General features: G+C 38.0%; 1 protein-coding gene across 2 annotated transcripts in view; it reads right to left on the minus strand.

Moving 5' to 3' along the window:
- BMP2K (BMP2 inducible kinase) overlaps nucleotides 1-13,485 on the minus strand; it is a 146,236-nt gene that overhangs the window by 78,431 nt on the left and 54,320 nt on the right. For both annotated transcript variants that reach the window (XM_063610340.1, XM_055297215.2), the window contains exon 3: nucleotides 6,969-7,074. In XM_063610340.1, the coding sequence (XP_063466410.1) occupies nucleotides 6,969-7,074 (106 nt within the window). The remainder of the gene's footprint in view (nucleotides 1-6,968; nucleotides 7,075-13,485) is intronic.

Consider the following 13,485-nt stretch of genomic DNA (forward strand, 5'->3'; position numbering starts at 1 on the left):
GTTTTCTGAAAATTAAATAAAGCTTAAAAGAAGGTATTCTAATAAAAAAAGGTAAAAAATCAGACATGGAAATCAAACGTTATATACTGAAGGTCTTTTAAAATGAGATACCCCACCTTTAAACGTGGGGCTTGCAACTTAGCTCACACCTGACCAATCAGGTAGTAAAGAGAGCTCACTAAAATGCTAATTACGCAAAATCAGGAGGTAAAGAAACAGCCAATCATCTATCGCCTGAGAGCACAGCGGGAGGGACAATGATCAGGATATAAACCCAGGCATTTGAACCAGCAACAGCTACCCTCTTTGGGTCCCTCCCTTTGTATGGGAGCTCTGTTTTCACTCTATTAAATCTTGCAACTGCAAAAACAAAATAAATAAAAATAAAATAAAATAAAAATGCCTACAACTCTCAACTCTTTCCATATTTTCCAAAGAGGTATCATTTCCAAAACAAAAGCTTTTTACACTCTGCCAAATTTCATCGCTAACATTAAAAAACCAACATTTTTCTAACCTCTTAAAAAGGTGTTCAACAACCTCCCTATCTGAGTACACATATTACCACTTAGTTAAAAAAAAACCATAAATACAACCTATTACTACATTTAAATTTTTGATAATATGCCTTTTGTATTTTTACAACGGTGATGGTTAATACTGAGTGTCGACTTGATTGGATTGAAGGATGCAAAGTACTGATTCTGGGTGTGTCTGTGAGGGTGTTCCCAAAGGAGATTAACATTTGAGTCAGTGGGCCGGGAAAGGCAGACCCACCCTTAATCTGGGTGGGCACAATCTAATCAGCTGCCGGCATAGCCAGAATAAAACACAGGCAGAAGAACATGAAAAGACTAGACTAGCTTAGCCTCCCAGCCTACATCTTTCTCCCATGCTGGATGCTTCCTGCCCTCGAACATCTCTCCAACTGCTTCAGCTTTGGCAGTCAGACTGGCTTCCTTGCTCCTCAGCTTACAGATGGCATATTGTGAGACCTTGTGATTTCGTGAGTTAGTACTTTATATACATATAAAGCTCCCCTTTATATGTATATCTATCCTATTAGTTCTGTCCCTCTAGAAAACCCTAATACAACAAGATTATTCAATTTTATCTGTAGTAGATTGCATTACTGGCCCTAAATTTTCAAACTTCACTTTTTACAGGCACTTTGTCATGTAACTCTGCAGTTTGTCCCAATAAATGGGGCAGATAAATTTCCTGCTCTTTGATTTGGGCTCAGTCATGTGATTTTCTTTGGCCAACAGAAAAAGGTAAAAGCCTCAGTGTCCTATTCCCAAGACTAGGCCTTAAGAGGCCTCATATGCTTCTACATGCCTTCTTATGTTTCTATCATCCACATGAGAAAACCATACTCAGGACAGCTTGCTAGTGTCAGAAAGAGGATGACGGACACGTGAAGCAGAGCTACTCCAACTAATCCCAGCTAACCACTGCCATGTGAGCAAGCCCTGCCAAAATCTGCAGTGCCACCCAACCAAGCTAAGTTGAAAGCAGCTGGCCCATGGATACACAGGTGATAATAAATGAATGTTATTTTATGCTATTGAATTTTGGAATTTTTTTAATTAAGCAAATACTAACAGATATATAATCCATGGAAACATATGTAGAATACTTCCTAAAAACATACATTAAGAATTCATAAATTTTCATAATTTATTCACAAATTATTCATAAAATAATATAAATGTGCTCAAAATACCAATACTGATTTCTGGAAATCTGAGACCTAAAGTATTTTAGGTCTAATTAATCAGACCTTTAATTTCTCTTTAAATCTATGTATCAAAATATTAGCAAATAAAGCAGTACCAAACCACGAATTTACAAAGACAAAAGATGAGTACACTTGAAAAAAGATGATGCTAAACATTGAATACCTAAAACCATGTAAGGAGATATGAGCTATATAACATATTCTTTTACTCTCTATACAGTTTTATCCTTACATAATAAAAACCAATGTCCCTGAACTGTATACATTATATAGGTTCCCTTACTAAAATACCTTAATTGTTAAACAATTTTATCTAATGCAATTAGCTGTTACAGAGGAAGTAAGTGGAGAGTATTTAGTCTTCTATTCTCTGCCCTTCCAAAGCTCTCCTCCCCCATGGGAGAAAAAGGAACTTATCTAATTGATTCATCTGAGAAAAGAGATTGTGCATACTCCATTGAGAAAATTGAGCATACTCCATTTAGGCTTTCTGGATTTCTTCTATTAAGAAATAATGGCCCACTTAGAGGGTACAACTGATCTGTAATACACATGGTAACCTTAGCAGGTAAAACATCCAAAGAAAACTTCAAAGAAAAAAAGAGAAAGCATGGTTTGGCCATGTCCCCACCCAAAGCTCATCTGGAAATCCCACATGTTGTGAGAGGGACCCATTGGGAGGTAGCTGAAACATGGGGGCAAGTCTTTCCTGTGCTGTTCTCGTGATGGTGAACAAGTCTCATGAGATCTGATGGTTTTAAAAAGGGACGTTCCCCTACACAAACCCTCTCTCTGTCTGCCATCCATGTAAGATGTGACTTGCTCCTCCTTGCCTTCCGCCATGATTGTGAGGCTTCCCCAGCCACATGGAACTGTAAACCTCTTTCTTTTGTAAATTGCCATGTCTCGAGTATGTTTTTATCAGCAGCATGAAAATGGACTAATACAGCAAGGAAAAGAAAAAAATTTAAAACTAACATTAGCTGGGCACAGTGGTTCTGCCCTTAATCCCAACACTTTGGGAGGCTGAGGTGGGAGGACTGCATGAGGCCAGGAGTTCCAGACCACCTGGGCTACAAAGTGAGACCCTGTTTCTACAAAAAATTAAAAATTAAAAAATTGGCCAGGCATGGCCACGTGCACCTCTAATCCCAGCTACTCAAGAGGCTGAGGCAGAAGGATCACTTGAGTCCTGAAGTTTGACTTTGGACTCCAGTGTGGATGACAGAGTCCAAAGAAAGAAAGGTCAGGGGTGGAAAGAAAGAAAAAATGGATACACTGAAATTAATATCCACAAGACAACAAAAGATTTGCAGCTAAAACAAGAACTAGGTGTATTTTTTTCCCCAACACCCCTGCATGGTAACAAGGTGTACTTTAGCAAAGAACACTGAGAGAACACGAAAGAGTCAAGCTGGGAGTGGTAGCTCACACCTATAATCCCAGCATTCTAGGAGGCTGAGGCAGGTGGATCACTTGAAGTCAGGAGCTGAAGACTAGCCTGGCCAACATGGCAAAACCCCATCTCTACTAAAAATACAAAAATTACTCAGACGTGGTGGTGCACACCTGTAATCCCAGCTACTCAAGAGGCTAAGGCATGAATGAGAATTGCTTGAACCCACGAGGCAGAGGTTGCAGTAAGCTGAGATGGCACTATGCACCCTCTAGCTTAGGTGACAGAGCAAGACTATGTCTTAAAAAAAAAAAAAAAAAGAGTCCTTGGAAATTAAAAATAATAGAAATACAAAATTCTATAGAAGAGCTAAAAGACAGAGAAATGCTTCCAACAAAAAAAGAATAAAGAAAAGGAAAATAAGAAAAGAAAATCAGAGGATTATCAATCTAGAAAGCTCAGAACATCTGAATGAAAATGAGAAGTCCAGTAAGAGAGAACAGAAAATAGAAGACAAAAACACCACAAAAAGCATACCAAAAATGACACACAGTAAGGCACATATATCTTGAAATTTCAATACGTTGTAGATAAAGGAAAGATTCAAACTAAAAGTGTCCATGGAGAAAAGATGTCATATAGAAAAATTAAGCAATCACAATAACATCAATTTCTCAACAACACTAAGAAAAAAGTGGAATGATGTCCTCAAAATTCTGGATCAAAATTATTTCCAACCTATAATGTTTTAGCCAGCCAAAGTAACAATCAATGTGGGCACTGAATAAAAATATGTTTATATATGCAAGCTTTCAAAAATGCTTCTCCAAAAAATCCAGTCAGAAAGCTACTGAAAAACATAGTCTTCCAAACTAGAGAGTGAAAACATAAGTAGCAGGGAATCCAAGACAGAAGGGAGGCAAAGGGAATTTCCAGAAGGACAGCTAACTGCTGTTCAAAATTAAGCAGGATGATCGAACTCTCCCCAAGGGGTGTTTTTAAGGGAAGAAAAAATGAAATCAACACAAATATTAAAATGTCTAAACATACTGCATAATTATTTTTACTTCTTCTTTTTTTTTTTGAGACGGAGTCTCGCTCTGTTGCCCAGGCTGGAGTGCAGTGGAGCAATCTTGGTTCACTGCAACCCCCACCTCCCGGGTTCACGCCATTCTCCTGCCTCAGCCTCCCGAATAGCTGGGACTACAGGCACCCGCCACCACACGCCCAGTTAATTTTTTGTATTTTTAGTAGAGACGGGGTTTCACTATGTTGGTCAGGCTGGTCTCGAACTCCTGACCTCTTGATGCGCCCACCTCGGCCTCCCAAAGTGCTGGGATTATAGGTGTGAGCCACTGCGCCCAGTCAATTATTGTTACTTCTACTGGAAAATGCGGGACTAAAATATTAATATACATGAAGAAAATTAGGCAAATGAAAAACGAGGTAATTACTAATTCCAAGAAAAAAAAGGATAAAAAAATACAACTACAGACACCACTAAATGGGAAAATAAACACTGATTTGGTCCAAAGCCTGAGAATATCTACACTAGAAGTAAAATTCCTATCTTTTCTTAGAGATAATTTCTAAAACATCAAATCAAAAATAGCACTAGAAAACTTTCTTTCAAGAGCCTCTTCATGCACGGAATTATATACTTCCCTTGATTTTCTAAGTCCTTTCTCTTTTGTACCCTTAGGAAATCACTAAAATTACTGATGCCCTTTTACATAATGCAGTGTGGAAATATGGAAGTAAATATAAGAAACACCTCAAATATTTTAAAGGGACTACCTCTGAGAAGAGGGATGAGGCAAGAGGGTACTGATTTAGCCACAGCTTAAGATATTTGACTTTTTTTTTTCTTTTTGACACGGAGTCTCGCTCTGTGCCCAGGTTGGAGTGCAGTGGCGCGATCTCAGCTCATTGCAAGCTCTACCTCCTGGGTTCATGCCATTCTCCTGCTTCAGCCTCCCAAGGAGCTGGGACTACAGGCGCCCGCCACCATGCTTGGCTAACTTTTTTTTTTGTACTTTTAGTAGAGACAGGGTTTCACCGTGTTAGCCAGGATGGTCTCGATCTCCTGACCTTGTGATCAACCCGCCTCTGCCTTCCAAAGTGCAGAGATTACAGGCGTGAGCCACAGCGCCCGGCCAACTATTTGACTTTTTAAACCATATACATAAATTACTCTGATAAAAATTTAAAATTTCATATACCACAGAGCTTGATGATTTGAATACCAGATAACTATTTGTAAAAAATTTTTAAAACAAAACAATGCATTCCTCAAAAAACAGATATGATCATTCTTCTACTTTAAAATAAAATTTGCCCCTAAAACTTGAAGGTCGTTTGATTCCTCTTTTAAGATGACTTCTAAGTGACAATTAAATTTATCCAAGGTTATGATTATGCTTGATTCAAGTATCTTTTAAAAGTTACAAGTAGCCAAGGGCTATGAGTAAACTCTAAGAATCAGCACTATAAATGCTAGAATTCAGGAAAAAGAGGTAGAAAAAAATCAGCATCTTCTCCTAAAAGAGATCACAGTACAGTACTTTATAGTAGAGAAGATAAGATATAAAGAAAAAACAATCGAGAAACATCTGTTTGTTAAATACTGAGTACGGAAATAAGTTACAAATACATCACAGTAGGTATTGTAACATTGATTCACTTCATTTCCCCCATCCTTCCCTCCTTAAAATACTGCAGTAAACAAGATCATATTTTCTCCAACATCACCATCATCCCCCTCTTCTTCCACAACCTTCAGGAAACTGTATGAGTTTATGGGATAGTAATTAACAATCATTACTGTCTGAAGAGAATGTAAATGTAAACCAGGGCTCCCTAGAACCACAAGTGCCAAATACGCCTTGCAAGTTTGTAGGAAATAGAATATTTGCCTCCACCTTTCCACACATTAAAATTTTTAAGGCCAGACGCGGTGGCTCATGCCTGTAATCCCAGCACTTTGGGAGGCCGAGGTGGGCGGATCACGAGGTCAGGAGATCGAGACCATCCTGGTGAACATGGTGAAACCCCATCTCTACTAAAAATACAAAAAATTAGCCAAGCGTCGTGGCGGGCACCTGTAGTCCCAGCTACTCAGGAGGCTGAGGCAGGAGAATGGCGTGAACCCGGGAGGCGGAGCTGGCAGTGAGCCGAGATCACGCCACTGCACTCTAGCCTGGGCGACAGAGCGAGACTCCGTCTCAAAAAAAAAAAAAAAAATTTAAATGTCAGGAATTTTTTATGATGACGATGATGATTAAGGTATGCTATACAAGCAAATATTTATTTTAAAACATCACATTAGGTCCAAATAAAATGTGATTTTCTATATTCTAATGTTTACAAACACCACCAAGAGACTACATAAAACAGGTTTATAAAGTCTATAGATCAAAATGCATCCTCCAAATTTGTTAAATTTAATGTTTACAATAACGTAGTAGAGTGCTGGAAAAATCTTACAGACATATTATTATTACAGACAGAGACATATTATGCTCTTCTTGGTTGGATTACAAAAGAATTCTGTGGAGAGCAAGAACTGTAACTCTGTACCTGCTTAGATTTCCTATTTTAAACTCAATATCACTTTTCTCATTCTGCATTTACATGCTCATATCATAACTGCAGCAACTATAACTAGGTTTTAAATAATGTTTTAACAATATTCCTAATTAGATAATGAAAGGGAAGATTACAATAAGTGACCAGAATTAGTTAGCAGCTACCCTGGAAATAACAAAGATACCTAGTAACCCATTTAAGGAGAAATTTTTTATTACAGTACAAATGCAAAAAAATACTTACCTCGACAATATTCCATTAAGATAAGGACTTCCCATACATTATCACTAATTGAATTAACAGCACAGTCCAAATAACCCACAATATTTTTGTGACCAGATAGCTCTTTCTGGAAAGAAAAAAAAAATGAAAACTGGAAAATGTACATTTTAGAGGTATAGAATTAGTAATGGTTGGAAACCTAAATTAATGTAAAGAATTTTAAAAGGTAAGAATTAAGCATGAGTATAGAATCTAACATATTTCAACCAAGCAAAGGCTTCTATGGTTTCAATAAAAAGTTTACCTGCACGTGACTGTAATTTTCTAACAGCAAATATGAAAATTATTTTTAAATTCAACTGTGAAAATGGTTCACTCAAAAGGAATAGCTCCCAAAAGTGTACAAAGAACTTGAGAATAAAATATAGAACTTTTGTTATATTTGTTTTTATCTAAAAAATAAAATAAGCTCCAATATTTCTTAACAATTATATTCTCATTTATTTTGCCTGCAACATACTGCAATTTATGTGTAGCTATTACATGAATTTAGATACATGCACTTCTAACTAAATAACCTAAAAAAATGAACAAGTGGCTAAAAAGATTTCTAAAAAGAAACCATAAAGATAATGCTAATACAAATATAAGGAAATAAGAAAATGGAAAATCTGAAACTTTTGCATCTTTTACAAAATAGTCATCAGCATACAATGAGGTTAAGAATAATAATCTACTCTGTTCTACTGGGAAATTTAAAAACAACTATTAAAAATATTATTTAAAATAAATTTACATCAACTATCATTACCAATAAACCTAGTTTTAACTATGCAATGTAATTTGAAATAAGGGCTAAGGGCCACTGAACATCGGAATTATTTATAAGTAAATATACATAATGGGGGTGAATCATCAAAAAAGTTGACAGACCACCATTCTAAAGAACTAATCTCCCTAAAAAATGTTCAAAAGCATAAGATTTGAATGTGCTGCTCCTCATATATCATATCTCCCAAAATCATACAAATTCTATTGAAAGGAACAAAGAAGTCTTGTAGAATAGTACAAGACTATAATATCTCAACTCAAGTTAGAGAACTTAGTCTAAGCTTCTCCATCATCTTGAGGTAAATCTTTTCACCCTTCTAGCTAATAGCCTTACCTGTACAAAAGTAAATGCCAAAGCCTAATCATCTCTAATCCAGCTAAGGAATACAGAAAATAAAAGCAGAACTTTAAAAAGTCAGATTGTGCAAATGCACTTATTTGCTAACAAAAGGGATTGTAATATGTGTGTTAGTAAAGACGTTGATACAAAATAAGAAATCCCCCTCTTAGCAGGTGGATAAGTAGGACTGACATTAATAACAAGTGTTGGCAAGAACACGGAAAAATACTTTCCTTGGAACATAAAATGGTTCAGCTGCTACGGAAAATAGTCAACATAAACGTACATATAACCCAGCAATTCCACTCCTAGGTATATACCCAAAACAACTGAAACCAGGTACTCAAGCAAATAGATGCATGCACATATTCATGCCAGTATTAATTATAATTCCCAAAAGACAGAAAGAGCCCAAATGCTCATCAAATAATTTTTTAAACTGCATCAACAGATGAATGATAGTGTTACAGACAGATAACAGGATATTATTCAGCCATAAAAAATAAAGATGCTATAATTATGTGAATTTCACCTCAACAAAACAATCTTCAAATATATATATGCACCTGTGTGTGTGTTTGTGTGTAAGCACTCAAAACCATGGAGAAAGAGAAGAGGATGAAGAGGAGGTGAGAAATGGGAGGACAAGGAATAAGAACAAGAGTAAGAAGCCATCCAGAGCACTGAGCATATGCAATCCTAGAAAAGGAGGAAATTTTTATTCTACATTTTTTTTTAACTACTTAGGCTAGTTAAGTTAGAGTCACTGAAGTTTTTAATGGCCTATTAAAATATTTTTTACTTTTCTTAATATTTAAAAATAAGTTTTCTCTTGTTGAAAGATGCCTTGCCATTAATTACAGAGTTCACAGAAAAACAATCAACGTTAGAGCATGATATTAAAAGTGAAAAACAAAACTAATTGTTGTTTGTGAATAAAAACACATACAGTGAATGCACAGGAACAGTAAACACAGAATTCAGACAGTAGGATTTTTTTGGATAGGGAGAATAGCAAAGGTGTACCTCATTTTATCGTGCTACATTTTAAAAAAGTGATACTTCGCTTTATTATGCTCTGCAGATACTGCATTTTACACAAATTAAAGGTTTGTGGCAATTCTGCATACAGCAAGTTCATAGGCACCATTTTTCCAATAGCATGTGCTCAGTTTGTGTCTCTGTCATATTTTGGTAATTCTCACACTATTTCAAACTTTGCCATTATTATAACAACAGTTATGATAATCTGTGATCAGTGATGGTTGATGTTATTATTCTAATTGTTTCATGGCAACACAAACTGTGTCCATATAACACAATGAACTTAATAAATGTTATATGTGTTCTAACTGTTCCACCAGCTAGCCATTCCTCAGGCTCCCTCTACTTGGGGTTCCCTCCATCATAAAACACAACAATACTGAAGAGTTCCACAACTCTCGTTTTAATCAAAAGCTAGAAATAGTTAAGCTTAATGAGAAATGCACATGGAAAGCCAAAGAAGCGCGAAATCGAAGCCTTTTATTACACCAGTCAGCCAAATTCTGAATGCAAAGGAAAAATTCTTGAAGGAAGTTAAAAGTGCTACTCCCATGGACACACAAATGGTAAAAAAGCAAAACAGCCTTATTGCTGACATGGAGAAAGTTCTAATGGTCTAGACAGAAGATCAAGCCAACCACTACATTACCTAAAGCCAAAGCTTTAATCCAGAGCAAAGCCCCAACTGCCTTCAATTCGATGAAGGCTGAAGAAGTGAGGAAAGCTGCAGAAGAATAGTTTGAAGCTAGCAGAGGTTGGTTCATGAGGTTTAAGGAAAGAAGCCATTTCCAGCACATATTAAGTACAAAGTAAAGCAGGAAATGCAGCAAATTATTCAGAAGATTTAACTACAATAACTGATGAAGGTGGCTGCACTAAACAACAGATTTTCCATATAGACAAAACAGCCTTCTATTGGAAGAAGATGCCATCTAGGATTTTTAGAGCTAAAGAGAAGAAGTCCATGCTGTATTCAAAATTTCAAAGGACAGGCTAACTCTCTTGTTAAGGGCAAATGCAACTGGTGACTTTAAGTTGAAACCAATGCTTACTTGCCATTCCAAAACTGCTAGGCCCTTAAGAACTATGCTAAACCTACTCTGTTTGTGCTCTATAAATAAAACAACAAAGCCTGAATGACATTACATCTGTTTCCAGCATAGTTTACTGAATATTTTAAGCCCACCGTTGAAATCTATTGCTCAGAAAAAAAGATTCCTTTCAAAATATTACTGCTCATTGACAACGTACCTAGTCACCCATGAGCTCTGACAGAAATGTACAAAAAAATTAATACTAATGGCTGGGTGTGGTGGCTCTTGCCTATAATCCTAGCACTTTGGGAATCCAAGGAGGGCAGATAACTTAAGCTCAGGAGTTCACGACCAGCCTGGGCAACATGGTGAAACCCCGTCTCTACTAAAAATACAAAAAAATGAGCCAGGTGTGGTGGCACCTGCCTATAGTCCCAGCTCCTCGGGAGGCTGGGGCATTAGAATCATTTGAATCCAGGAGGCTAAGGTTGCAGTGAGCCAAGATCACACCACCACACTCCAGCCCTGGGCAACAGAGCAAGACTTCATCTCAAAAAAAGAAAAAAAAAAAAGAAAGAAAGAAATTAATATTGTTTTCATGCCTGCTAACACAACATCCATTCTTTAGCCCATGAGTCTAGGAGTAATTTTAACTCTCAAGTCTTATTATTTAAAAAATATATTTCTTAAGACTATAGCTGCCATAAATAATGACTTCTCTGATGGATCTGGGCAAAGTAAATTAAAATTCTGGAAAGGATTCACCATTCTAGATGCCATTAAAAACATTTGTGATTCATAGGAGGAAGTCAAAATATCAACATTAACAAGAGTTTGGAAGAGACTGATTCCAGTCCTCATGGATGATGCTGAGGAATTCATGACTTCAGCGAAGGAAGTAACTGCAGACATGGTAGAAACAGAAAAAAAAAAAAAAAAAAAAAACAAACCTAGAATTAAGTGGAGCCTTTAGATCTGACTGAATTGCTGTGAAATGAGGAGCTGCTTCTTATGAATGAGCAAAGATAGTGGTCTCTTGAGATGGAATCTACTTCCTGGTGAAGAGGCTGAGAACATTGTTGAAATAACAACAAAGGATTTAAGAATATTACACAAACATGGTCGATAAAGCAGTGACAAGATTTGACAGGATTGCCTCCAATTCTGAAAGAAGTCCTACTGTGGATAAAGTGCTATCAAACAGTATTGCATGCTACAGAAAAAGCTTTCATGAAAGAAAAAGTCAACTGATGTGGCAAACTTCACTGCTGTTTAAAACCCACTTATACCCAGTGTTCCATTATTGGAACGCTAAGCATGTGGAAGTTATTTATATCCTACTGCTCAAGGTCATCACCAAAGTCTGATTTTTCACTCATGCAAAAATTCAAAAAATTGCAACCTCCAGCATAAATGCGTTAAGAAACTTCCACAGCTACCCCGCCCCTTCCTTCAGCAACCACTACCCCCTGATCAGTCAGCAGCCTTCAACATCAAAGCAAGACCCTCTACCAGCAACAAGACTGCACTTTGCTGAAGGCTCTGGTGATCATCAGTTGTTTTTTAACAATATTTTTAAATTAAGGTATATACAATTTTTTTAGGCATAATGCTACTGTACATTTTATAGACTACAGTGTAGTGTTGTGGTGTTATGATACTATATTGGTTTTTGTACACAGTCCCTGGTTCATAACTCCCAAAGCCCTAGTCACGGTCTTTTGTTATAATGTTGGGTGTCTTAGGCCTCAGGAAACAGAATCTCTCTCCTGCCCTCCTTTCACCTGCCCCAAGGCAGGATTCTAATTGTTCCCCACCTTTCTGATTGTGGGTCTTAAAACTCTCCCCAGAAAGAGTCCTGCACTATACCCTGGGGGAAGGAATGCTGACATAATGAAGCTTCCATAAAAACCCAAGAGGACTGCGTTCAGGAAGCTTCCAGATAGCTGAATATGTGAGGGTTCCTGGAGGGAGGTGTGCCCAGGGAGGCAAGGAAGCTCTGTACCCCTTCCCCCATACCTCATACCCTATGCATCACTTCATTTGTACCCTTTGCAATATCCTTTAAAATACGCCACTAACCATAAGTGTTTCCCTGAGTTCTGTGAGCCACTTCAGCCAATTAATAGAACCTAAAGAGCGGGTGGTGGGAACTGCAACTTTAAGTCAGAAGGCGAAGGCTGGAAGACTCAGCAAGTCTGCTCTTCCATCTTCTCCTTCCTGCTTTATTCTAGCCATGCTGGCAGCTGATCAGATGGTGCCCACCCAGACTGAGGACAGGTCTGCTCTCGTGCTACCTGGGGAATGCACAAAGGAGATACTCTTAAGCAGGGAGTCTCTTTACCCCTAGGGCTGACTCTGGAACTGTGTGAGATGCTGCTGGATTCTACTGGACACTTGGACAGTGCACTATGAACAGCTCTTAATTGACCAACAAGGAGTTACATGGTTTACAGACGGCAGTTCCAAAGTGAATGGACAACATTCTGTTTGGATGGCTGCTACTTTGATCAAAGAAAGTAAAAACATATCAGCAACATGAGCTGAATTGCATGCAGTTTTTTTGTTTTGTTTGTTTTTTGTTTTTTTTGCTTGTTTGTTTTACAGTAATGGCAGAACTGAACAGTGGTGGAAGCCCTTGTGTTTGAGTTTTTTTTACTGACTCACAGGCAGTAATCAATGGCCTGGCCACACAACCTATGGAAATTTGAGGGGTGCATTAAAGTAGAACAAGTCAGTGCCCATCAGAAGAACTCCCTTCCAGATTGGGAAGGTGATTGGAATCAGCAAGCAGGTCTGTCTGTGTGCTCCCTGGAGGTGGCCATCTGGGTCCATGAAATTAGCGCACACAGGGGTACTGCAGCAGTGTAGACATAGGATGAATAAAGACATGTTCCTTTTGCACCCTCACAGGCATGTAACGCCAGTGAGAACTGTTCTAAGTGTCAGCAAGACAGAGACTACTGATGGCTATGGATGAGATTCCCTGATAGGAAGGCCCTGAACATAGCTGGCAAGTGAGACTGATGCTGGTAGCCCTCAGGGAGCTACCAATAGGTCTTGAGAGGAATAGACATTGAGTCTGGACTGGGATTTGCTTATGCAGTGGAATATAAAAATGCTCAGAGTGCCAGAAAGAGGAAAGGAAAGGAAAGGAAAGGAAAGGAAAGGAAAGGAAAGGAAAGGAAAGGAAAGGGGAAGGGGAAGGGGAAGGGGAAAGGGAAAGTGAAGGGAAGGGAAGGGGAAGGGGAAAGGGAAAGGGAAAGGGAAGGAAAAGGAAAGGAAAGGA

The sequence above is a fragment of the Symphalangus syndactylus genome, chromosome 10 (genome assembly GCF_028878055.3).
Source record: "Symphalangus syndactylus isolate Jambi chromosome 10, NHGRI_mSymSyn1-v2.1_pri, whole genome shotgun sequence".
NCBI lineage: Eukaryota > Metazoa > Chordata > Mammalia > Primates > Hylobatidae > Symphalangus > Symphalangus syndactylus.